Source organism: Trachemys scripta, chromosome 6 (genome assembly GCF_013100865.1).
Source record: "Trachemys scripta elegans isolate TJP31775 chromosome 6, CAS_Tse_1.0, whole genome shotgun sequence".
NCBI classification, from domain to species: Eukaryota; Metazoa; Chordata; order Testudines; family Emydidae; genus Trachemys; species Trachemys scripta.
The window spans coordinates 44,332,141-44,356,900 of NC_048303.1; the positions used below are offsets into that span (position 1 = coordinate 44,332,141).

A 24,760-nucleotide genomic window follows, 5' to 3' on the forward strand; every position below is an offset into this window, starting at 1 on the left:
ATTGGCGCAAAAACAAATGGATACAAACTGGCCATGAATAATTTTAGGCTGAAAATTAAAAGATGATTTCTAACCATCAGAGGAAAGAGGTTCTTCCAACAGAAATAGTGTGGGCAAACAATCTAACTAGTTTTAAAATAGAATTTGATAAATTTATGAACGGGGTTACCTGTTATATAGCAGGGAACTGTACAGAGTGACCCAGGAGATCCCTTCCAGTCCTATGTTTCTATAAAAATGATAGCCCTTAGCTCCAGATTGTTTTGCAGATTTTACGTTCCTATATATATAAAAAAATTATCTCTGGGGTTAACAGCTGTCTGAATGTGATCTCTTTCAAACTACTTTGTGACTTTCACCCAATACCACTATTTCTATCAGTTATTTTTCTAACACATTATCTATAGTCAGGAAGGTAAGTGGCTCCCTCTGGTGCTACTGCCTACTGTTTCACAGATTGGTTGGTAAAGGTCTTTGTGTGAACAGCATTGTAATAACCTCTTCAGAGATACACAAACAACTTATTTGATGCTGTCAGCCTTTGCTTGCCTGGGGTCCAGGGTATATGAATGTTTGCTGGACATCAGATTGTAGATCCTTAGTACTTTTTGTTCTTCTGTGTCTTGTGTTCTGAAATGAACATGTTGTGTAGAAAGACTGTGAGGTTGGTTTTGTGTCTGGGCTGTTTGTCGCTGACTGGTCCCTCGAATTCTTCTTTTCTGAAAGCACTGTTTATTGGTGGTTACTTCCCCCCACCCTTCATCTCAGGATGAGAGCCCCAGTAGTCTAATGGATAAGGCAGTTGCTTTCTAAGTCAAAGAGTGTGGGTTCAAGTCCCATCGGGGTAGAAAAACTCCTTTTTGGGAGGGGAGGGATAGCTCAGTTGTTTGAGCATTTGCTTGCTAAACCCAGCGTTGTGAGTTCAGTCTTTAAGGGCACCATTTAGGGATCGGGGGCAAAAATCTGTCTGGGGATTGGTCCTGCTTTGAGCAGGGGGTTGGACTAGATGACCTCCTGAGGTTCCTTCTAACTCTGAGATTCTATGAAGAATTGTATTCAGTGCTGTTATAGCCATGTTGGTCCCAGGATATTAGAAAGACAAGGTAATATCTTTTATTGGACCAACTTCTATTGGTGTGAGAGATAAGCTTTCGAGCTTTGAAGAAGAGCTCTATGTAAACTCAACAGCCTGTCTCTCACACCAACAGAAATTGGTCCAGTAAATGATATAACCTCACCCACCTTGTCTCCCTAGTATTGAAGAATTATCTTTAAGGGACTGAGTGAAATCCTGGTCCCATTGCAGTCAAAATGAACTTTGCCATTTTTCACACCATGCAAGATCCTTCTTTCATTATTTTTTTCAGAGGGGGATGGGGTGGGGTTGTTTTTTTGTCAGAAGTCATGTCTTGAAGGACAAAAAGGGTGTGTTTCATTTGTGTTAGCTCAATCAAGTTAGCTTAACACAATTCAAAAGCCCCATTAAGATGCAGGCTAACACATTTGAAGCCATGTGGTTGCCTAAGGGGGAGGCTAGGCTACAACATGGCCAGCTAACATGCCTTCAGATGTGTCAGTGCAGGGCTGCCAGGGGGGCAAGTGGGGCAATTTGCCCCAGGCCCCCACGAGAATATAGTATTCTATAGTATTGCAACTTTTTTTTATGGAAGGGCCCCTTCCATAAAAAAAAGTTGCAATACTATAGAATACGAAATTGCTTTGCCCCAGGCCCCCTGAATCCTCTGGGCGGCCCTATGTCAGTGTGCATCTTAATGGGGCTTTTTAATCATGTTAAGATATTGAGTTAAGAAGAGTCCAGCACACATCCTTTTTGTCTGTTAAGACAAGGCCAGAGAGCCCTGGACATTTGAATAGGGACTGAACACTGAGCTTTTCATTCTGGTGCCACTTTTATTCTTATTCTCATGCCAGCCCTCTTCCTCCTCCTAAGAGCAACTGCTAGCTGTAACAACTCGGCCACAGTTAGCAGCTGCTATGCTTGAGTGCAGCCCCTTTTCAATACTTCCAGCTGCGCTGTTATTGTCAGACCTACTCCTTCAGTGATAGTTGTGTCCAGAAGCCCTGTCAAAAATATTCTGACATGCAGCTGTGATATTGCGGGCAAATGTATTTAACAAAGAAAGATAAATAAAAGAGTAAATAAAAAAATACAGCTTTCCAGAGACCTCCGTTCACTGACTATTGGATTTGAACAGCAAATTCCATACTGCTGCTGAGCTGCTGCCTTGCTTCATCTTTCATGGTTGAATTTTTATAATGTGACATTGATACTGTTTTTAATAACGCAAACTAAACCTCATAGGGCCAAATTCTACCCTCAATTCCCCAGTCTCCTTTACTTTATGCATTTTAAAGAAGGTTCCAATCCTGCACATACTCAGGTGACAAGTATTGGAGCCTTAGGCCTGATCCTGCAATTTACTGTGTACAGGTGCACTACTGCCTCCATGCACAGCCCCACTGAAGTCAATGGGTGCAGCAATGTGCCTTCATTATAAATTGCAGATCGGGGCCTAAGATTGTAAGATCCCAGGGCAGGGGATCTGTCGCAGTTTATATGTCTGTAAAGAGTCATTCACACCTATGATCCTATATAAATAATAGCAGGAATAATTGGACCTTATTTTAATGTAGTGTTTTTAATCATTTGCTTTTTCTCCCAACAGAATCGTCCCTCCAGTCTGACTCTGTAAAAAACTCCAGAAGCTTTCTTCAGTTAAATGAGATAGTATTAATAAATAATGAGGAACTTCTGCCATGTCATATAATGGATCAGCATTGGAAGTTCTATGTGGAATGTGAGAATTTTGGATTTTAAGAACTCTTCTGATTTATAACAGTTTTTCTTCATCGCCAGTTAAGAGTAAAACTGACTTTTTAGAATTAAATTGCCTTGTTACTAGCATTTAAATATCTTCTTTAGCCTGGTAGTATGAATGTAAATCAGATATACTAAAATATTACCCAGTATTTGGATTTAATACAAGAAACTTAATTTACAGCAGCTGAAGATAATTGTCAATGCTGAACTCATGTTTTGTTTTACTATTGAGACAAGGAAGTGTAGAGGTGAACAAAGTCCTTTTATAAGTCACACTCATTCCTAGCATAAGTGGGTGCAACTCCATTGACTTCAGTGGCATTATACCTGCTTATACAAGGGCTGAATATTTCCTCACTTGTCCAGATAAAAGCAGCACTGACAGTCAATTTGCAACTAACTTTAGAGGCAGTCTGCTTGATCACATGCCACCCTAAATGACTGCAAAGGTCCATGTACCAATATAAGCCATTTTGTTAAGCAAAAATTAAGATAAGCAACTTTTAAAATAGCCAATTGCTTTGCTTTGCTTTACATGACCTAGAAATGTATTAACATTTCTAGAAGGTGGGGGAAGGGGATGGGAGCAGGGTGGGTAAAAGCAAAATTTTATCCATTTGAAGTTCTCAGATGTGGGGTTTCTCTGATGACCACATGTGTCCAATCTGAAATGACAGTGGAAGCACTAGTGCATGGCAGAAAGTGCAACAAGGTCATTTACTAGTAAAATAATATTTTTTTTATCTAACAGCAGCTTCCAAATTTGCCCCAGCCTCCTGAGGATTTGTATTTGTTTTAATTTTAAAACATCTGAGTCTTCCCCATTTATACAACATTTGACTATTATCAGGAGAGTGATATGCATTCAAATTGCATTCTTGCTCTTTCACTCCCTGGATTACAAGAAATAGAAAAGATGCAAAGGTAACACCCAATACTGTTAATTCCAGAGAATGAGACAGACTGAGAGACTCATGCCAAAACATGGCAGCCTGTAATGGTTATTGGGGTGTGAATTATTGTCTTGAAGGAGAGTTGAATACTGCCTTAGGCAAAAGGAGACTATCAGGGCATGAACTTGATACAGGGGAAGGACAGGGATGCTTCTAATGGGAAGTTTGTTAATACCGTGCCCTGTCATACATTAGTAGTCATTGATTGATAAGGCCTTAAAGATTGACAAAATACAAACTGTCATGAAGCCAAAAAGTTAAAGGCTTTTGAGTGGTAGGTATTTAATAAAGGTCAATTTCCACACAGAAAAGAGAGAAACCGTTTTTCTTAGCTGCTACACTAGAAGAATAGAAAGCAAAATCAGTTTAAAGTAAATGGTTATTCAAATATAGTTCATGTCTTGTTTGGAGGAGGCTACCATCTTATTTAAAAAATGACCTTTGACTATCAGACTTGTACATTAGTTGTCCCCCGTAATTACTTGTACTGCTTGTCAGTTTATTTTGAATGTTTTCCTTGTTATAAATAAAATTGTTAACAAAAACTGTAAGGTCTTGACAGTAACACTTTATTTTAGTCAATATAATAATAATATAATTATAATTAACATTGCACATGATCAAAGTGCAGATTGAGAGGTGGTGACAAAAATGCTGATTCATAGGTGAGGGGAAAAGGAGGCAAAGTATTTGTAAACTGCTGTTTTTTTACTGATTCTGTATGTGAACGTAAAAAAGCTTAATTTTCTTTGATTTTTTTTTAATCACTGTTCAGGTGTGCACTTTAAGCAAGTAATAGAGTTAAGGTGTTAGTTTGACAGCAAGACATTAATCTGGCCTAACTACCAATTAATAAAATTAGTAAACCTAGTTTTCTACTTTCCAAATCCATACTCTTTTCATAACTTAAAGAAATAGGACATGAGAAGGGTGGTGTCTTTGTAAATGCTTTACTTTTCATTCCAACTATGGTTTTACATTAAAATGTAAGCCTTTACAATCACATGCTAAAGAAACACAGTTGGCCCTGGACACTGTGCAATACATGCAGAATCATCAGACCCCTGTTCTAGTGGGAATCTAATGTGGTGCATTACACCCTAGGTGACAGACAGTAGTGGCTAGTCCTCCTGACCCTTCTGCTTTCAGCAACTGGCTGACTTGACTTATTTAGTAAATGACTTCTCCTCTCCTATGCTCTGAATGAATGTACATCTCATGCTATGCAGAGCAGAGGAGCCAAGAAGGAGAATTCAAAGAGGAGGAATCAGCGGATACCCCCGTCACTGTTAATATTTCATGTAAGAAAAAAAGGAGAGATTTCAGGGGCCAGGAAGAGTCAAGGAGGCAAAGGGGAGATGAAAATAAGTGAGGAAGAAAGCAAAGGGGATTGACAAAAGAATAAGGAGGGAGAGGCAGGAACATAAGAAAGCAGCTGGGGACCAGACAATAAAATATAGAATAATAGATTTTAAGGACAGAAGGGGACTACTACGATTGTCTGACCTCCTGAATAACACAGGCCATAGGTTATGGAAGAACTGCATAGGGAAGGGAAGTAAGGGAGAAGTGACAATGGAACAAGAAACAAAAAGGACAGAATAAAATTCAACCAGTGCAGAGGGCTAGCACGAGGGTTATACAGGAAGTGGTGCACTGGCCCTCTGCACAGGGGTGAATTTTACCCAGAATGAACAGAGCAAATCAAGAGACATGGGATAGTAAAGGCCAGATTTTAAAGGGTATTTATGTGGCTAACAATGCAGATAGATGCCTAGTGGGATTTTCAAAAGCATCTGAGCACCTAAATCCTATAGTTATTAGTAATCTAGACACTTTTGAAAATCCCACCAGGCATGTCTCTGCATCTTTAGACACCTAAACACCTTTAGAAATTGCTCTAAGAGCTCAAGTTTTACCGCAAAAGTACAGTTTGAATGAGCAACAGAGCTAGGAAGGGAGAGTGAATTTTGAGTGAGACAAAGATACAAATGTCACGCTGTCTGCAGTGGCTCATGACCATGAGTGCCAACCTCAGGGCAGACTGTCAAAAAGCAGGGCAGAAACCCCAAACTGGTTGTAAGTTCTATAATTAGACTTCACCCACCCAGTAACAAATGTGAACAAAGGCGGCGTCCACTGGCTCCCTTGACACCTTTGAGGAACAGTGGGCGCTGTCCGGGGTTCTCTGCTTGGTGTCCCCGTCAGGTTCCCTTCTTTTGACCCTTTGACCGCACTTCTGTCCCTGTTTTTGCATTAGTTGTCCCCCGTAATTACTTGAGTTTCAGGCCCTGTGGATCCTCCCCTTAGGCTGGCAGGGGGGACCCTTTAGCAGTGGCGGGCTTATGCCCGCCCACTTCCTGAAGCCCATAAAAAAAAAAAAAAAGTGAACTCCTAAAGCACTACAACAGTCTTACCATGGAGTCACAGACAGTCCCCTTGGGCATTCCAGTCTATCTTCCCACCCACGCAAGATGGATTATGTGATAGATGATCACTTCACATCAAAAATCACAATAATATTCGGGTTACTGGTCCCAAAGGATTAGTCACTTACCCCAGGTCAATTGTACTCAGATCTCAAACCAAAGACAACATCTGTAATGAATCCTGTAATAAACTAAATATTTATTAACTACAAAAATAAATGAGAATTATTTACAAGGTTAAAACAGGAAACATAAACCCACAAATGAGTTACAGTCTTAGATTTAAAAAGGTGATATAAACTTCTATAATAAGCAACTCTATATGTCCTTTAGGGCTGACCTATGCCAAGCAGCATGAGGATCTCTTGTGTATGTTTAGAAGTCTTTGCCTCTCAGAGTTCAGACAGCAGAAAGAGACCAAGTTTCTCCTTGTCAGGGATTTTTTTTATCCCTTCACCCCAGAATCCAAGCTTATGGGATGAGATCATGCACAGGTCTCCCCTTCCTGGAGGGAATTAGGAATGCAATAAACAAGGTCTGTCTGTGTCCTTTGGTGATACACAAGGCCTCATTTGCCTTCAGTGGACCATCTTGTGTACAGGATAAGCCCTTTACCTTAATTAACGCGTCTTTTCCTGTTTGGTGAGTTACACAATTACAGAGGTTTACAATGCAAACACTCAGTATAACTTTAGACCCGGGTGGGCACATATCCGGCCCATCAGACCTTTTGATCCGGCCCTCGAGCTCCATTGCCCCGCTCTGGTGCTCTATCTGGGAAGTGGGGTTGGGGGCTTGCCCTGCTCTGGCGCTCCAGCTGGGGAGCGAGGAAGAGGGCTTGCCCTGCTCCACCCACCTGGCACTCCCACGTGTTCAGGATTTGCGTGATGGGTGTGAGGGCACGCATGTTATTCTGGCTGCACAACCCAAATGTGCCTCAGGCGCCATCAGAGACTGGAATGTGCAAGCCCACGTGCCTGCTACTTGTTGGCTTAGGTGACTCTGATGTTTTAGTAGTGTTCATTTTCCATTGTTGAGGATAAAACAAAGAGTAGTTGGCATGGGAGTGCTCATTGGCAGTTTTCAAAGTTATGGGCTGTCGGGACCTACATGGGAGGAGATTTCTCTGAGCAGGGGGCTGGTGAATCTCAATGAGTTCCAATGACTGGACGCTGACCCCTGACAAATCCAGGCTAGAGAGAAAGGGCATGGAAAGGGGGTAAGTTTGGTTTAATTATTGTAATACATTGTTATGATAGTATATTTATAACAGTAAGTAAGGTTTTATGTTTATTTCCACTAAAACGTATTTTTATTATATGAAGTTTATTTGAATATCTCTGAATTGTTAATTTCATGAACATTCATGGCCTGCCATACAATTTCCATACCCAGATGTGGCCCTCGGGTCAAAAAGTTTGCCCAACCCTGCTCCCCAGCAGGTACACTGGGCGGGCAGCTTCCTGGCTGGAGCGCTGGAGCAGGGCAAGTCCCCGACCCTGCTCCCCAGCAGAAGCGCTGGATGGGCGCAATGGGGCAAGCCCTCCACCCCACTCCCGCTCTGGAGTGCCGGAGCGGGACAACAGAGCTCGAGGGCCGGATCAAAAGGTCTGACAGGCCACATGCGGCGCGCGGACTGTAGTTTACCCACCCCTGTTTTAGACCATGGGTAAGGTTGAGATTTTATCATGGTTATTTTTAGTAAAAGTCACGGACAGGATGCAAGCAATTTACAAAAATTCATGGAAGCCTGCGACCTGTCTGTTACTTTTACAATAAATAATGGGGGAGGGTTGATGCGGGGATGACTGACGCCCGAGCCCCACGGTGGCTGAAAGCTGTGGGGCCTGCTGCATAGGGCTGAAGGTGAAGGGAAAATGTCACAGAGGTCTCTGAAAGTCACAGAATCTGTAGCTTCTGTGACTTCCATTACAAAATCTTATCCTTTGCCAGGGGATATAGATATTATAAGTAGGATTAATACATGCAGCATCCTACAAACATTCCATTAAGTCTAAACACTAAACACATTCTTATAACACTAATTTTTATTTTAACTAACTATCCCACAGGTAAGCCAGACTGGTACCCAGGTATATATTTGTCAGTGTTTTGTGAGGCCTTGGTATGTGCTGGCACCTAGTCTGCCAGCATCACAAGAAGGAACCATGATTCTTTTTGAGAATTGGTGGGCCCAGTTACATTTTCCAGAAAAAGGGAAACAGACAGAGAGAGACAGGAAGAGAAGAGAAAGATGAGAGAATACATTGAAGAGAGCGAGCAAACACTAGATATGAAATGGAATAGTAAAGAAATGAGAAAACAAACAACAGGGACTTGGTTCTGTGTTGAGTTACATTTCTTGCAAACCCAGTCGCCGGGTTACATAGGGTGCAAATCACTGCAGATTTTGGCTCTGTAAATGTTTAGCTGAGTATTTTTACAATTATGTCACAGAGTTGTGTGGTTTTTTCACCCTGATTTTCAAGTCCTAATTTGAGACAGAAGGAAAAACTTAACGATTAAACAGTTGAAAGAAATTAAGGGAAGAAAAATAGAAACAAAAAGTCAGGAGTGATTGATGCCATTTTGCCTTCTTCTTGGAGTGAGGTAGGCTGTCCAGCAGCCAGTCAGCTAGTAATAAACATCCAGATCCTATATAGTCCAGTTTCAATTCCTGTTCCTCATCTACTCGTTGTTAAATGGACTCGGGGTCCAAGCATCTCAGATTACCTCTTTTTTACCCAGGTTTATTGGCTGGAATATACAGAGATGCTTACGTTGACTACTTGCTCAGAAAATGTCCATATGTGTATATTAACAATAGCCCCACTAGCAGTTTCTTATTTTAAGAGCAAAGTATAAATAATTTCAGCAAGTGTCCCTCAGCTTTATCTGGAAAGTAGTGTCTCCCTCCTTTTTTATTTCATCAGTGGAGAACTGAGTTATTAAATTTAAAAAAAAATCCAGTGAGATTGTTGGTGGAGAGAAAGGGACATGGAGGATACAATAAGAGAAGAGATCTTTATTTATGCTACCAGAGTTGTTCAGGGCCTTGGAAACAAGGATAAGAACTGTCATCTGTTGTCTCATACTTAAATTGTAAACTCCTTGTGGGAGAGGCAGTGTTTGTCAAACCCTTAGCACCATGGGGTCCTGGTTTATGACTTGGCATTCAGGTAATACAGATAATAATAAATTTGATACAGTGGATTTAAGGAAGGCAATGCAGCAATTGAAAGAGGGGACTGTATGCAAGCGGTTCTAAAGCTTTTTTTTATTTTTTTTATTTGTATTTTTTGTATGCTGAGTTTTTGGCCTTGGAAAAGTTTCACCGATTATACATGTATAGTTTAACAGGTGTAACCACCTATATGGGTGCTCTTATTCTAGTATAAGTATACCTTTTCCGATTTACGTCAGAAGACATTTAAACCGCATATACTGTTCTGTCTAGACAAGGCATTTGTCTCAACAGTATATTGTGCCAGTGAGTTCCACCTGTTCTTTAGATGTTGTAAAAAAAAGTTATTTTATTAATTTAAAATGTGTTGCATTTAAGTGTTGTTAGTTGTCTCCTGGCTCAAAGACTAACATTTCCTGGGGACTGATTCATGGCCCTTATTTTTTCATTACAGATTAGATCGGGTGAGTAACTCCTTCCCCCCCCCAGTCATACCCGTTCATAAGTAAATTCCCTACTTGCTGTTGCATACAAACTGGGGCCCTGTAATCGCATGTTATCTTCAGAATAGTTGTAAGACTTGCTCTGCTGAGAGAAAACTGACAGGAAATTAGGCAAGAGAATGTTCCTCCTTTCCCATGGTTTCAAGTAATGAACAACTAAGTGGAATAAAATATTTAAACAAGCCACTTTTTCCATCAAGGAAAATATCGGAATAAAGACAGAATAACTAAGTGTAACTAAAAACCGTGAGCGAGCTACATCTTTTTTTATTATTATTATTTCACTTTTGCCCAAATTCATACTGAGAGCTGGGGCCTGTCCATAAATTATATGATGGGGGTAGGTGGGTCCTTAAATTTTGCTTTGTTTCAGTGTTACAAACAAACCCGCCGACGGGAGGGGACAATTTCCCAGGGGTCCGAGCGATTTAAAAAGGCCGGCGAGCCCCGGACCCTTTTAAATCGCCAGGACGTGCCGCAGGGCTCCTAGGCGCGCCCTCCCGAGTCCCAGCGCCCGCCGCGGGCTGCAGGGCAGCTCTGCGGGCCGCCCGAGGCTCCGTGCACCCCGGCGGACAGCGCTGGGGCAGGAGGGGCCCTGGGCGGCCGGAGGATGAATCGGGGCAGCAGCCCCACAGCGGAGCCGGCCCGGCTGCGGCAACGATCTCTGCAACTTTGTATCCAGGAGTGAAACTCTGCATCCATGTGAGTGAGCGGTGGGGGGCGCCGGGCTAGGAGCAGAGCTGGGGAGCCGAGCTCAGGGCGTAGAAACGGACACGGGACTTCGGGGAGCGGGGGCGGAGGAACCGGGCTGCGAAGGGAAAAGCGGGGCAGAGCCGGGTACAGGACTAGAGATCGGACTCAGGATCCAGCAGCCGCTGATCCAACATCTGCAGCAAAGGCGCTGGCCAGGCTTTGTCTGGGGTCCGCTAGGGAAGGGCAGGGCAGTATGGGCTGGGGGAGGGTGTTTCGGTGACAGCGCTGGGCTGATGGTAGTGAGTGAGTGTGGGGGCGGGGAAAGGGGTGCTGAGGTTATTTTGGTTTGGGGCTGGTGGCCGTTCTTTGGGGTCATGCCTTTGACCACAGGGGATTGATTATCTCTGGTATTTGGAGATGGTTTGGGGATGATTGGCGGTGGGGGCTGGTAGCTGGGGGTGGGGATGTGTTGCTGTTGGGACTGTTGTAAAGGGAACAGTGATGGAGTCTCACCAGAGTCACTAATAATAATCCTGGTGGATGCTCCATCACTGACCATTTTTAAATCAAGATCTGCTGTGGGAATTATTTTGGAGAGGTTCCTGGGCCTTTGTTATGCAGGAGGTCAGACTCTCTAGATGATCACAATGGTCCCTTCTGGCCTTGGAATCTATGAATAAGAATGTAACACTCCAAAGAGAGCTTCAACCAACTGGTGCATAAGTAACATGTTAAAGAGTTAGTCTTTAAGGTGCCACCAGACTCTTTGTTGTTTATGTTAAAGAGGGACATACAAGCCTTGGGGGATTATCCTGAGAATGTTCATACATCCACAGCTGTGGGTTTATAAAGCCCATGAGCGCACAGTAGGTAAATGTAATAATTATTTAGGTCACTGGTTAATGTTGGGACTCTCCCTCTCCTATGTATTAGTCCTTTGTTTGTTTCAGCCAGATTTTTGGTTGGGATTTTCCTTCATGTTCTGGATGGGAAATTGGCAGAGGGAGATTATCTGGAACACAATGAATTTGGCTCAGAGATCAAATGACTCGCCTAAGGAAACCCAATGAATCAGTGACACAGACAGAGATAGACCCCAGGATGCTGCTCTAACCTTTAGACAACGTGAAATTAAGTGTCCCCTAAACTTAGGCATAAAGGGCTATATTTTTAAAGGAAACAGTTTGGCCTCCTTTTCAGATAGTTGCACACAATCATTTACATATGTGAATTGTGTGCCACAAATGCAGAGTGTTGGGATTCTTTTAGCTGTAGGCTTTAGGAATAGGAACAGCTTGACTGCTTTTTAGTGTATTTATTGTCCTGTCTTGGAAGTTAATACATATTTCTGGGAAGAATTTTTATACAGAGATGAAGGATGGTCCTAGGGGTACAGCAATAGGAGCTCTGAGTTCAATTATCTGTCCTGGACTTCCTGCCTCCCACAGCTGAAGTGTGCAGTGGGGGCTGCATAGGGCTGCCTATGATGGCACCATGCAGTGCCTATGGCAGGGGAATTCTCTGGCTGCTTGTGGACTGGTTCGGGGGAACGACAGAATGCCACTTAATCTCTCTGGGTCTCAATTTCCTATCTGTAAAATGGTGATAGCAATCCTTCTTTTGTTTGTCTTGTCTGTTTAGATTGTAATCTCTGTAGGGCAGGGAACTGTCTCCATGAGTGTCCCTGAACAATAGGGCCCTGATCTCAGTTGGGACCCACAGGTGCTACTGTAATACAAAGGCATAAATAATAACCACTGTAATGGTTTCTCATTGGGACCTGAGTTATGGTGTCTGCATGCTCAAGTACCTTAGAATACATTCCTAGTTTTTGGACCAGTTGTCTGGAAATACCCTTTTTTAAAAAAAAAAAAAACGGGGGTGGGAAGCAGATCTCAGCTGATTACTAGGACATCCGGTTAATCCTGGCTGGGGAAGGAAGGGGGGGAGAATTCTTCAGTGTTGAGACATTGCACTGTAGGTTCCAGACACAGAGGGATCTGAGAAACAAATTCTGAAGCAGCTCTGGAGTTTGCACCAGTCCCAGGTGGATGGGAAAGGCAGCTGGATGGATATCCATGGGGAAGAGCTGAAAGTTAGGATCTCTGAGGTTGGTAAATGTGTATTAGAGAAAATGATCCACAGAAACACAGACAGTAGATGAAGGGCCAAAATCCATGTGCTGTGTATGTAAAATCCTGACACAGGCTATGTCAGCAACTTTTCACAGGCCCGTAGTCCAGAGGCTTAGCAAACAGTGAACAATAAGAGAAGCAGAACAAGCAAGAGACAACCTTCTTTTTTACTAAGATAAGCATGGTCCGCAAACCTTCAGATGGGGAGCAGTAATTGGCACTCTTATCTGAAGCGGCAAACAGACCAAAGGATTGAAAGGGGCCCTGTGTCTGTGTCTGTCTACTCCTCTGCAGGAAAAGATAGCCATGCCCTCCCCACATACCAACCTTGAGTTCATGGAAAGGTTCAAACATGTCAATATGAGATATGACATCCTCCCTCCTCATTGGTGCATCCTCCTCTCTCCCAGATGCCAGTGTCTGCCTTTAGAAACACAATGAGCAACCTGGAAAAAAAACAATTTCTATTGCCATGTACTTTTTTTTTTGCTTTAACTCCCAGGAATGTACCTGTTGAACAATCAGAGGAGCTACCTCATTCCTATGGACCCCAAATCAGAATTCAACATATATATTTTTTACTTCTACACCTTATACATTGTTTAAAAGAAAACACATATTGTTAATACATGGGTTACAGGTTAACTTGAAACCATGGGCGGAGACATTATGTAATCTTTAAATATTGGCTTACTGTGCTTCTCTTGTCTTGCTGCTCGACCTATCCAGGGGCTCAGGACCTCCTACCCGGTCATTTCCCTCCACCCATAAAGGTTCCATATAATTCATTGTAATCAATTGCTTGGCAGTGTCTCTGAGCCTAATAAGCAACAGGACACTCTGCCAGTGCTGTGCATAATAAACCCACGTGCTTGATTCTACCCGGTGTCCATTTTGTTCCTTCAGCAGGAGACTGTAAGGAAGTGAAGGTTCCCCTGGGCCCAACTGTAGGGGATTCCGCGCCCATCCTTTCTAGGGGCCCATTGACTGTTCTGCCCATTGCTGTCAGCAGGCCTGGTTACAAAGTGTATGTGGGGGAGAGGCAGGGCACTCGAAAGTCACCAAAAAAATTTGTCCAGAATTTATGGGACAGCTCCTTACCCTATGTGAGTCCTCACCTCAGTTGCGGTAAGACTTGGTCAGCCAAACCTCGTGTTTCCACACACAAAATGGTTGCTTTCCCCAGTCAACATTTCACGTTGTCACAACTTTCAGGATCCCCATAGGGCTTATCTGGAGAGGAAACAGCCTGTGTTATTGGAGGATTGATGCCAATTCACATTATCTCAGAGACTGTCAGCATCATAAACCCTGTGCAAAAGCAAATCCTTTTAATAAAGTAGCCGCCCTGTAGGGAGGCGGTGTGGTTCCCCGGTGCCCCAGAGAGGGACGAGCTCCGCCAGACACCAGAGTGGGCAGAGCCAGAGCACTCCAAGCTTGCCCCCACAGGGTCAGAGGCCGGACAGCAAGTATAAGCTCAACCCCAGAGCTCACTCAGGAGGCAGCCACTGGAGATGCCAGACACCTCTGGCCCAGCTCCCGCTGGGGAGACTCCAGTAATGGACCTGGAGACTGGCCTGCTGACACTCTACGCAGACCAGCATGTGGGAGAGGTGCTGAGCCTACCCCTTGCCAGCTACCTTGAGGATCCAATGGTGATCGAGCCCCCGTCCTGAGGACACCATCTTGACTCAGGTACCTCCAGAGGGGGAGTTGGGAAGTAGCCTGGGGGCAGACCCGAGTCTGGCTGTAACACAGCCAGAACCCATGTCAGTGTGTTGTGGCCAGGATCCCCACTGACACAGCAGCGGGCTTGTGGCTGTTGCTAGGTTCCTGGGCTGGGATGCAGTGGAGTGGAAGAGCCTGTGTCCCCCTCCCCCTCCCCGGCCGCTTGAAGCCTGGTGTGCTATTTACCTGTGGCTGCTCCGCCCCTGCCTGAGGGCCTGAGCTGTGACTCTCTACTGCCCCGCCCTGAGCCGGCCCTTGTTATCTGTTAATTGTTACCTGTGTGTGCTCAGCCCCCTCCCAGAGCTTAAGGCAGGACTCCTGCACCCGACTGATTCCCCAAGGGGCCGTACAAGGACTAAGGGAGGCAGTGTGGTTCCCTGCTGGGACGCACCCTCTCTACAAGCCCGCTATAACATTTCTAAGCAGATCTACTCCTAGATCTAGGTCACAAACATGAAGAGAGAGGCGTTACTTGAGCTGTATATAGCTTCACCGCTGCAGGGTTTTGTGCTCTGGCAACTGGGATAGAGACTCGAGGCTGTGAATGAGTTTAGCACTGAACTTCCTCCCACCTTCATCACTTCCCTGATTGCCAAAGTAATCGGGGAGGGGAGGTCCCCTCCTCCAGGGCTCGGGGGTGGGGTGATGGGTGCAGGGGATTCCCCTTTCTGGCTCACCCCGGCTGAGACCAAAAGGTGACCAGCGTCGAGGCAGTTACCCCCAGACGATGTGCAAAGCGTTCGCTGCCAAAGCGACCCCCGCCGCCAGGGAGCCAAGCCCCAGCGGCGCGGCTCGGGGCAGGGGAGAGTTCTCGGGGAGGGGCGCGGCCTGTCCGGGCACAGCTGGATTGCTGGCCGGACAAGCTGAGGAAGGCGGAGGCGCCCCTCCTTTCCCGTCACCTCAGTCCGCCCCGCAGCCAGCGCGGGAGAGCCCGGCGCACCTCCCCCAAGCCGCAGCAGCAGCCCCGCTGTCTTCCGCCTGCTGCTAACATCTGCTGCGGCCGCAGCCTGGGCTCCTCCGCTCTGGCCCGGGAACTTCCCACCCCCAGGCAGGCTCAGAGCCGCTCGCTGCCGGGAAGGCTGGTCCCGCGCGGGAGGCGGGGTCACCGTCCCTCGGCTGCTCCGGCTCCGCTGTAACTTTGCGCGCCCGGTTCCCCCGCCTGCCCCAGCCGTGGGGAGCACCTCGGGGCTGCGAAGCGAACGGGCTTTTCCCCGCGGGGCGGCCTCGCCCGCCAGCTACACACCGTTTGCGAGGCGGGACTCGGCGCCCCAAACTTTCGCACAGGCTCGGCCCCGCTGGGCGCGCCGCGGCTCGGAGCTGGCGGGCTCGTGACGGATCGTGTCCAAAGCTGCCGAGCCGAGAGGCAGCAGCAGCAACTTCTGCCGCCCGCCCCTGGGCCCCGGCTGGCGGCGGGGGAGGACCGAGCGAGCGGAGGAGAGGCGCGCTGGGGCTCGGACCGGGTATTCGCCACTGCGAGCGCTGGCTGCCCCCTGGGGACTCCGGCTGGCCCGGCGCGGCGCGGGACGAGCAAAGGTCGTCGGTGAAAGGAAATCGGGACTGGAGGGACCCCGCGGGGAGGCCCCAAAGCCATTGGGGTGCTGCGCTCAGCCAAATGGCCGCAAAGGTAAAGCGGGACTGATTTGTCCGTGTGCAAGCCCGGTGCTACCGGGCCAGGGCCAGGACACTTTCAGAGTCCTCATTGTGCTCCGAGAAGCCTTAGTGAGTATTCAGGGGCTGGTGTAAACCCGGCTCGGGCCCGGGGAGTAATAGATCTAATGAAGTGAACAACACACACCAATCACATGCCTTTCTGGGGAAGCGGCTGGCACCGAATTATCATCCACGTCAGTGTGAACTAATATTTCCTTGGGAGCTGCTGCTACGCTCATTGATACCAACTGCGGGGGCCGGTGCCTTTTGGTCTAGGTTAGAAAGAGCAAGTGGTTCTCAACCCAGGTATGCCGAAGTGGGGAGAGGGGGTGGTACATCAACTCATCTAGATAGCTGCCTAGTTTTACAACAGGCTACATACAAAGCACTAATGAAGTCAGTACAAACTAAAATGTCATACAATGACTTGTTTATACTGCTCTATATATTCTATATGCTGAAATGTAAGTGAAATATAAATATTGGAATCGGTTTATTTTATAATTATATGTTAAAAATGAGAAAGGAAGCATTTTTTTTCAGTAACAGGGTGCTGTACTTGTATTTTTATGTGAGGTGAAACTTGGGGGATGCAAGAGAAATCAGACTCCTGAAAGGGGTACAGTAGTCTGGAAAGGTTGAGAACCACTGCTTTAGACTGTAAGTCCTTTAAGGCAAGGAATGTTTTACTCTGTAAAGGGCTGTCTACATTTTTTGGCACAATATGTACAGTTCATGGCCAAACATTGCAAAAACAGTTGCATAACTTAGGCTCTACAGCCTGTATTTGTGCTGAATGCTCCTTGAAAACTTATTAATAAATGTAATTAATAATGAATATTCTGTGCCAGGTGTTGCACCGGAATGGCATGGAACTTTTGTTTGCTTTATTAGCCACACATTTGTAATTGTAACTTGTCATCTGGAGAAGATGTATGTACATATTTACAGGATAGCTTGTAGGAATTATACTGCTGCTTGTGCTTCAGCTCTATGCACCATATCTGTCACTCCACTGAAATAAATGAAACCAGGAATGGACAGGGTAAATCTGTGGGGGGAGGGAGGGTGCATGTGGGCCTGATTCTGCTCTCACCTGCATCAGTTTCACACCAGTGCAATGTCACTGACTACTCCTATCTCATGAGGGTGCAAGCGGGAGGAGGATGAGAGCAGTGAATTCAAAATCATAGGTCTTTTTTGTAGTTAGTGAAAGATATCAAGAGTTTTCCTTCAAGATGGAGATTCCATGTTCTTGTCAGTGGTATATTGCTGGAGATTTCTGACAAGAATACTGTTTTTTTTTTTTTTTTTTTTTTTTTAATTAATTTGAGGAGAACTGTTAGACTAGTAAAAATGAAGAACTGGTTTTACTGGCTGTGGTCAGGCATTCTGATTACTCCAAACTCATTCTGCTAATGCACTTCCAGTCTGACCTGCAGTACTCATGCCTTACTGTTCCAGTCCTAGGTCTTTTTATGAGCAGCAACAGTTAATCATGCCAAATTCTAAGTGGTATTGTAATGGGGAACCAAAATTTACTAAGGAGTTGGCTGACCATTCAAATTTGATTTTTATCAATAGATTTTAGGTCTCTGCAGATGAAAGGCTAGTGCATTAATCTATAGTAGCACTTAGCTTCTCCTCCCTTGGTGTTCACACCTCAACTGCTAGCCGAGCACCTCACCCTCCCTGACTGAACTAACCTCGTTATCTCCATAGTGATTTATACCTGCCTCTGGAAATTTCCATTACTTGCATCTGATGAAGTGGACATTCACACACGAAAGCTTATGCTCCAATACTTCTGTTAGTCTTAAAGGTGCCACAGGCCCCTCTGTTGCTTTTTACAGATTCAGACTAACACGGCTACCCCTCTGATACTTAGCTTCCTAGTATATTTATTCTTGTTAAACTCAAGTCCAGTTTTTCCTAGTAGAAGTAAAAAATGTTAAGTGCTAATCTAGCCAGGAGAACCTTTCCCCCTTGAGAAAAGGAGTTAGTTAGTGAACTCTTCTTTTTCTGTGCTGCAGACCTGATCACCTTATCCCACAGAAAAACACATGAATTGGGCCATGGAGCATAAAATTACCCATGACATTCCACATAATAGGCCAGATCCTTGGCCGATGTATATCACCATTGTTTCATTTACTTTCATGAAGCAACACTGATTTACACCAGTTGAGGATCTGGTCCACAGAGGTTTCCCTAAATTATTCCAGAGGCTGGGGTTTGCCCTCCTGTGTAATGAACAGAGGGTTCCACACATATATCATGAGGTCTGTGAGGCTGGGTACATCTGTGCATAGGCACTGAGCCTTCAGCCTGGCTCTGTAGCCCCATGATCCCTTTCGGATTCTAGGTAGCACAGCTTTATTGGAGCCATGCTGCGGGAGCGTCTTCCATCAGCAGCTACTGATAGCCCCTTCCCCCCGCCCATGAATGGCGATTTCAAGGTCTAGAGAGAGACAGTGAAAAAATTCTTTCAGCTTCAAGCTACATTAACTGTTTTACAGATTCCCATGAGTCTTGGAGAAGGCAATACATGCCCAGCCTCTCTCCACTTGAGGATCTCTGACTCTGTAGAGAGGAGAAGGGGGAAGAAAAAATGGCAATGGGTCTCAGAGTAGGCGTGTTGGAACTAGCGGTGCTGGGGGTGTGGTAGCACCACCTAGCTTGAAGTGGCTTCCATCATGTACAGGGTTTACAGTTTTGTTCAGTGACTTTCAGCACCTCCACTATAAAAATCGTTCCAATGCTGCTGTCTCAGAGGATGATTAGGCCCCTTGTAATTGTAAATCAAGAGTGAAAACACTGAGATGAGAATTATTATTGTAGATTATTTTTAAGAGAAAATAGGCCAACATTTTCAAAAGCACTTGAGTGAGTTAGAAGCTTCAGTCCAATTGAAAAGCAGTGGGACTTGCGCTTCTAAGTTAATTAAGTGCTTTAGAAAATTTGACCCTTGATGTGCTGGGTATTGTGCAAGACAAAACAATAAGACCATCCCTGCTGCAAGGAGTTTTCCATCCAAAAACAGATGCATAAAAGAAGATGCACTGGAAGACCCATACGGTACTTGTTGACTATCTGTCTCGTGCCGGTATTTAGCCTTAGATGGAGTTTACCACCAGCTTTGGGCTGCATTCCCAAGCAACCCGACTCCAAGAAGACCCAGTCCCGGCGCGCCGGGGGCCGCTACCGGCCTCACACCGTCCACGGGCACCAGGCCTTCCCAGCCGACCCAGAGCCGGTCGCGGCGCACCGCCTCGGTGGAAATGCGCCCGACGGGGGCCGGGGCCGTCCGGGCGGCGGTCCCCTCCCGACACCCCCCGGAGGGGGGGCGAGGGGGATCCGTCGTCCCGGGCCGGAGACCCAGTTAACTTAGTGTAGGTTTGTAATGGTTTCTCCCCTCTTATATAGTGCTGGGGTAGAGTGTAGAGAGTGTGTGTGTGTGTGTGTGTATATATATATATATATATATGTCATATGGTTTTGTACAAATTATGATGTTGCCTTTCTGATCACAATAGCACCTCTGAGGTTGAAATATATTTCTTTCAAAACACATATGAATCAAAACTTCAAAAACTGAACATCTGAGCAAAATTTCTCGCTGCTTATACTTGCAACTGATCTGAAGAAACAAAGCCTGTTTCTCTTCCCACTTATACAGGAACTGCTTACTAGTGGAACTCCATTGACTTAGAGGGAGTTACTTCTGTTATATACCAGTGTTTCTGAAAGTAGAATTAGGCCCAATGTCTTTCAAAGTAACTGGTGTCTAAAAAAAAAAAAAAAAAAACTTTTTTTTTTCTTTACCTGCAGTTCTCCAAAACTGTATTTTTCAAGTTTGCCACATTGAGCTACATCACTTCAGGTACCATCAGGGGCAGATACTATGTTCCATTGTATAATGTAACAAGAAAATGAGTGACAGCATAACGTGCTAAGCCTCAGTGTATTAAGTGGTACATTTGAACAACAGGCTGATAGAACATTTAGCATATGAAAAATTTGATTTTACATAGTTCTCCTGCTATCAGGAGAAATTCTGAGCAAGTGTCAAACTCAGGTCACTGTGGGTATTTAGAAGATGTCAACAGTTAAAGACAGCATGAATTGTGTGAAATTACTGCCAAAAATGGGTAGTAGAGGATTTGCTACAGTGAAATCATGAAACCAAGCTGTTTAAATTATGAACTAAATATAAGCAGCTAAAGAGATGTGCTTATTACATAACACTTCCACGGTTATTGTACTTTGTAATTAACATTTTAATTTACTTTTTTTTCCTTTGTAGGGAGGAATGTTCCCCCTGGTCCTCACATATACATGGCTGCACACTCGATTGAAACATAGTTAAAGAGGATACTAAAGCTTGGAACGCTGTTTGTGGGTTCTAGGAGGATGGAGGAAAAGAACTACGCTTGTATATCCAGTCAATCATGGTGTCCCTCGAGCAAAGCTGTCTAGAACACTTTCCCAAGGAAAGAAGATAAAGCAAAGTTCAAAAGGTAGGTGTAGACTGAATGTTGATTTGAGCAATGTTGTTGATTCAGCAGGTATAAGTTGGAGTGGTGAGGATTTCAACACGTATGCGGAATAATAGCCCTGAAGTATCTGATCCAGAGGTAAGGTTCAGACCAAAGAGTCCATGAGGAACTCAGTAGTAATGTGAGCTGCTTCATGCTGACAGAGAACTTCGGGGGTAACTAGCTGAGGGTGGCTGGTGACTCACTATGTTTTCCCCTTCCATTGCAGCTTAGCAGGGAAGCATCATCCTCTCTTCTTCTAATGCCCTCTGCAAACACTCCCCAGTTCTGGCTATGTTAGCCTAATTTTCACCTTCATGTCCCATGGAAAGCACATCAGGTGCTCTCACATCAGGTTATGTTTAGTTAGGAGTCCAAATATGGATTTAGATGCTTAACTTTTAGGCAACGATCTATCTCTTTAGTTATAGATTCATAGATTCTAGGACTGGAAGGGACCTCGAGAGGTCATCGAGTCCAGTCCCCTGCCCGCATGGCAGGACCAAATACTGTCTAGACCATCCCTGATAGACATTTATCTAACCTACTCTTAAATATCTCCAGAGATGGAGATTCCACAACCTCCCTAGGCAATTTATTCCAGTGTTTAACCACCCTGACAGTTAGGAACTTTTTCCTAATGTCCAACCTAGACCTCCCTTGCTGCAGTTTAAACCCATTGCTTCTGGCTCTATCCTTAGAGGATAAGGTGAACAAGTTTTCTCCCTCCTCCTTATGACACCCTTTTAGATACCTGAAAACTGCTATCATGTCCCCTCTCAGTCTTCTCTTTTCCAAACTAAACAAACCCAGTTCTTTCAGCCTTCCTTCATAGGTCATGTTCTCAAGACCTTTAATCATTCTTGTTGCTCTTCTTTGGACCCTTTCCAATTTCTCCACATCTTTTTTAAAATGCGGCGCCCAGAACTGGACACAATACTCCAGCTGAGGCCTAACCAGAGCAGACTAGAGCGGAAGAATGACTTCTCGTGTCTTGCTCACCACACACCTGTTAATGCATCCCAGAATCATGTTTGCTTTTTTTGCAACAGCATCACACTGTTGACTCATATTTAGCTTGTGGTCCACTATAACCCCGAGATCCCTTTCTGCCGTACTCCTTCCTAGACAGTCTCTTCCCATTCTGTATGTGTGAAACTGATTTTTCCTTCCTAAGTGGAGCACTTTGCATTTGTCTTTGTTAAACTTCATCCTGTTTACCTCAGCCCATTTCTCCAATTTGTCCAGATCATTTTGAATTATGACCCTGTCCTCCAAAGCAGTTGCAATCCCTCCCAGTTTGGTATCATCCGCAAACTTAATAAGCGTACTTTCTATGCCAATATCTAAGTCGTTGATGAAGATATTGAACAGAGCCGGTCCCAAAACAGACCCCTGCGGTACCCCACTCGTTATGCCTTTCCAGCAGGATTGGGAACCATTAACAACTCTCTGAGTACGGTTATCCAGCCAGTTATGCACCCACCTTATAGTAGCCCCATCTAAATTGTATTTGTGCAGTTTATCGATAAGAATATCATGCGAGACCGTATCAAATGCCTTACTAAAGTCTAGGTATACCACATCCACAGCTTCTCCCTTATCCACAAGACTCGTTATCCTATCGAAGAAAGCTATCAGATTGGTTTGACATGATTTGTTCTTCACAAATCCATGCTGGCTGTTCCCTATCACCTTACCACCTTCCAAGTGTTTGCAGATTATTTCCTTAATTACTTGCTCCATTATCTTCCCTGGCACAGAAGTTAAACTAACTGGTCTGTAGTTTCCTGGGTTGTTTTTATTTCCCTTTTTATAGATGGGCACTATATTTGCCCTTTTCCAGTCTTCTGGAATCTCTCCCGTCTCCCATGATTTTCCAAAGATCCTTAGGCTATATACTTATTTTTCCCCTCATGCTAGGTTCCGCATTTCTGGCCCCCAGCTGGCATGACACAGTAATTTGGGGAAGAAATGAGCCTACTGAATCTTGGGTATTGCACCTGAGAGGTCCCAAACAAATAACATCACAGGGGGCCGGACCTAAACTTTGCTTGAGGGGAAGGATGTTCTGGTGGTTAGAGCAGTATCCTAGGACTCAGGAGACCTACATTCATTTCCCTGCTCTGCCACAGACTTCCTGTGTGACCTTGGGCAAGTCACTTAGTTTCTCTGTGCCTCAGTTCCCATCAGTAAAATAGTGATAATAGTTCTTCCCTCCCTCACAAGGTGTTGAGGATAAATATATTCAAAAGCATCAGGCAATCAGATACTATGGTGATTTGGGCCATATAAATACCTAAGACGGATGGAAAAGAACATACAGGAAGTTTAAAGAACATGCAGACAGCTAGGACTGAGACAGACAAGTAAAATAGTTAACATTGGGTGCATCTGGTACTGTAGGAAAAGAGAAATAAGTCTGTGCATCACAGACAGTGAACGAACCTATGCTTACTGCTGATATAAAGTGTTAGCATGCAGAGCTAGAACTAAGTCACATATGGCACCCATAAGAGACAACCACAGTTAATCTTAGATAAATTAGCAATTTCCCTGTGTCCTTTCTCAAAGGTAAGATTTAAACTAATCGAAAGTAAGGTCAGAAAGTCCAGTCCAACTACTGGAAGTAGTGAAATCAGTGAAGGCCAAATAACACTTGGAGTTGCAGCTAGCAAGAGATGTTAAGAGTAACAAGAAGGGTTTCTTCAGGCATGTTAGCAACAAGAAGAAAGTCAAGGAAAGTGTAGGCCCCTTCCTGAATGAGGGAGGCAACTTAGTGACCGAGGATGTGGAAAAAGCTAATGTACTCAATGCTTTTTTTGCCTCTGTCTTCACAAACAAGGTCAGCTCCCAGACTGCTGCACTGGGCAGCACAATATGGGGAGAAGGTGACCAGCCCTCTGTGGAGAAAGAAGTGGTTTGGGACTATTTAGAAAAACTGGACGTGCACAAGTCCATGGGGCCGGATGCGCTGCATCTGAGGGTGCTAAAGGAGTTGGCAGATGAGACTGCAGAGCCATTAGCCATTTATTTTTGAAAACTCATGGTGATCGGGGGAGGTCCCAAATGACTGGAAAAAGGCTAATGTAGTGGGAAGGAGGAGGATCCGGGGAACTACAGGCCAGTCAGCCTCACCTCAGTCCCTGGAAAAATCAAGGAATCAATTATGAAACACTTAGAGGAGAGGAAAGTGATCAGGAACAGTCAGCATGGATTCACCAAGGGGAAGTCGTGCCTGACTAACCTAATTGCCTTCTATGATAACTGGCTCTGTGGATGAGGGGAAAGCAGTGGATGTGCTTTAGCAAAGCTTTTGATGCGGCCTCCCACAGTATTCTTGCCGCCAAGTTAAGGAAGTATGGGCTGGATGAATGGACTGTAAGGTGGATAGAAAGCTGGCTAGATCGTCGGGCTCAACGGGTAGTGATCAATGGCTCCATGTCTAGTTGGCAGCCGGTTTCAAGTGGAGTGCCCCAAGGGTCGGTCCTGGGGCCAGTTTTGTTTAATATCTTTATTAATGATCTGGAGGATGGTGTGGACTGCACTCTCAGCAAGTTTGCAGATGACACTAAACTAGGAGGCGTGGTAGATACACTAGAGGGTAGGGATCGGATACAGAGGGACCTAGACAAATTAGAGGATTGGGCTGAAAAATACCTGATGAGGTTCAATAAGGACAAGTGCAGAGTCCTGCACTTAGGATGGAAGAATACCATGCACTGCTACAGACTAAGGACCAAATGGCTAGGTAGCAGTTCTGCAAAAAAGGACCTGGGGTCACAGTGGACGAGAAGCTGGATATGAGTCAACAGTGTGCTCTTGTTGCCAAGAAGGCTAACGGCATTTTGGGCTGTATAAGTAGGGGCATTGCCGGCAGATCGAGGAACGTGATCGTTCCCCTTTATTCGACATTGGTGAGGCCTCATCTGGAATACTGTGTCCAGTTTTGGGCCCCACACTACAAGAAGGATGTGGAAAAATTGGAACGAGCCCAGCGGAGGGCAACAAAAATGATTAGGGGTCTGGAGCACATGACTTATGAGGAGAGGCTGAGGGAACTGGGATTGTTTAGTCTCCAGAAGAGAAGAATGAGGGGGGATTT

The 24,760-nt window shown here is 45.0% G+C and overlaps 2 protein-coding genes and 1 long non-coding RNA gene across 10 annotated transcripts in view; 2 read left to right on the top strand and 1 right to left on the bottom strand.

The window, feature by feature from the left end:
* Positions 1 to 4,243, top strand: part of ANKRD31 (ankyrin repeat domain 31) — a 120,024-nt gene extending 115,781 nt beyond the window's left edge. The window contains exon 25 of the mRNA XM_034773229.1: positions 2,688 to 4,243. Within this exon, the coding sequence (XP_034629120.1) occupies positions 2,688 to 2,839 (152 nt within the window). The 3' untranslated portion in view covers positions 2,840 to 4,243. The remainder of the gene's footprint in view (positions 1 to 2,687) is intronic.
* The window catches only part of LOC117878779, a 45,070-nt gene extending 29,542 nt beyond the window's left edge, over positions 1 to 15,528 (bottom strand). The window contains exons 1-3 of one of the 3 annotated variants that reach the window (XR_004646080.1): positions 15,367 to 15,528; positions 13,841 to 13,972; positions 13,067 to 13,185 (exon numbers count right to left, since the gene is read on the bottom strand). This is a non-coding gene — a long non-coding RNA (uncharacterized LOC117878779). Of the gene's footprint in view, positions 1 to 13,066; positions 13,186 to 13,840; positions 14,282 to 15,366 lie in introns of those variants that run through there. The other 2 variants (XR_004646079.1, XR_004646078.1) reach the window with 2 other exon arrangements.
* Positions 10,315 to 24,760, top strand: part of GCNT4 (glucosaminyl (N-acetyl) transferase 4) — a 30,029-nt gene continuing 15,583 nt past the window's right edge. The window contains exons 1-3 of one of the 6 annotated variants that reach the window (XR_004646077.1): positions 10,315 to 10,613; positions 13,242 to 14,434; positions 20,424 to 20,637. The gene's annotated coding sequence lies outside the window, so the exon portion shown is untranslated. Of the gene's footprint in view, positions 10,614 to 13,241; positions 14,435 to 14,732; positions 16,092 to 19,977; positions 20,001 to 20,423; positions 20,638 to 24,760 lie in introns of those variants that run through there. The other 5 variants (XM_034773234.1, XM_034773236.1, XM_034773230.1 and 2 more) reach the window with 5 other exon arrangements.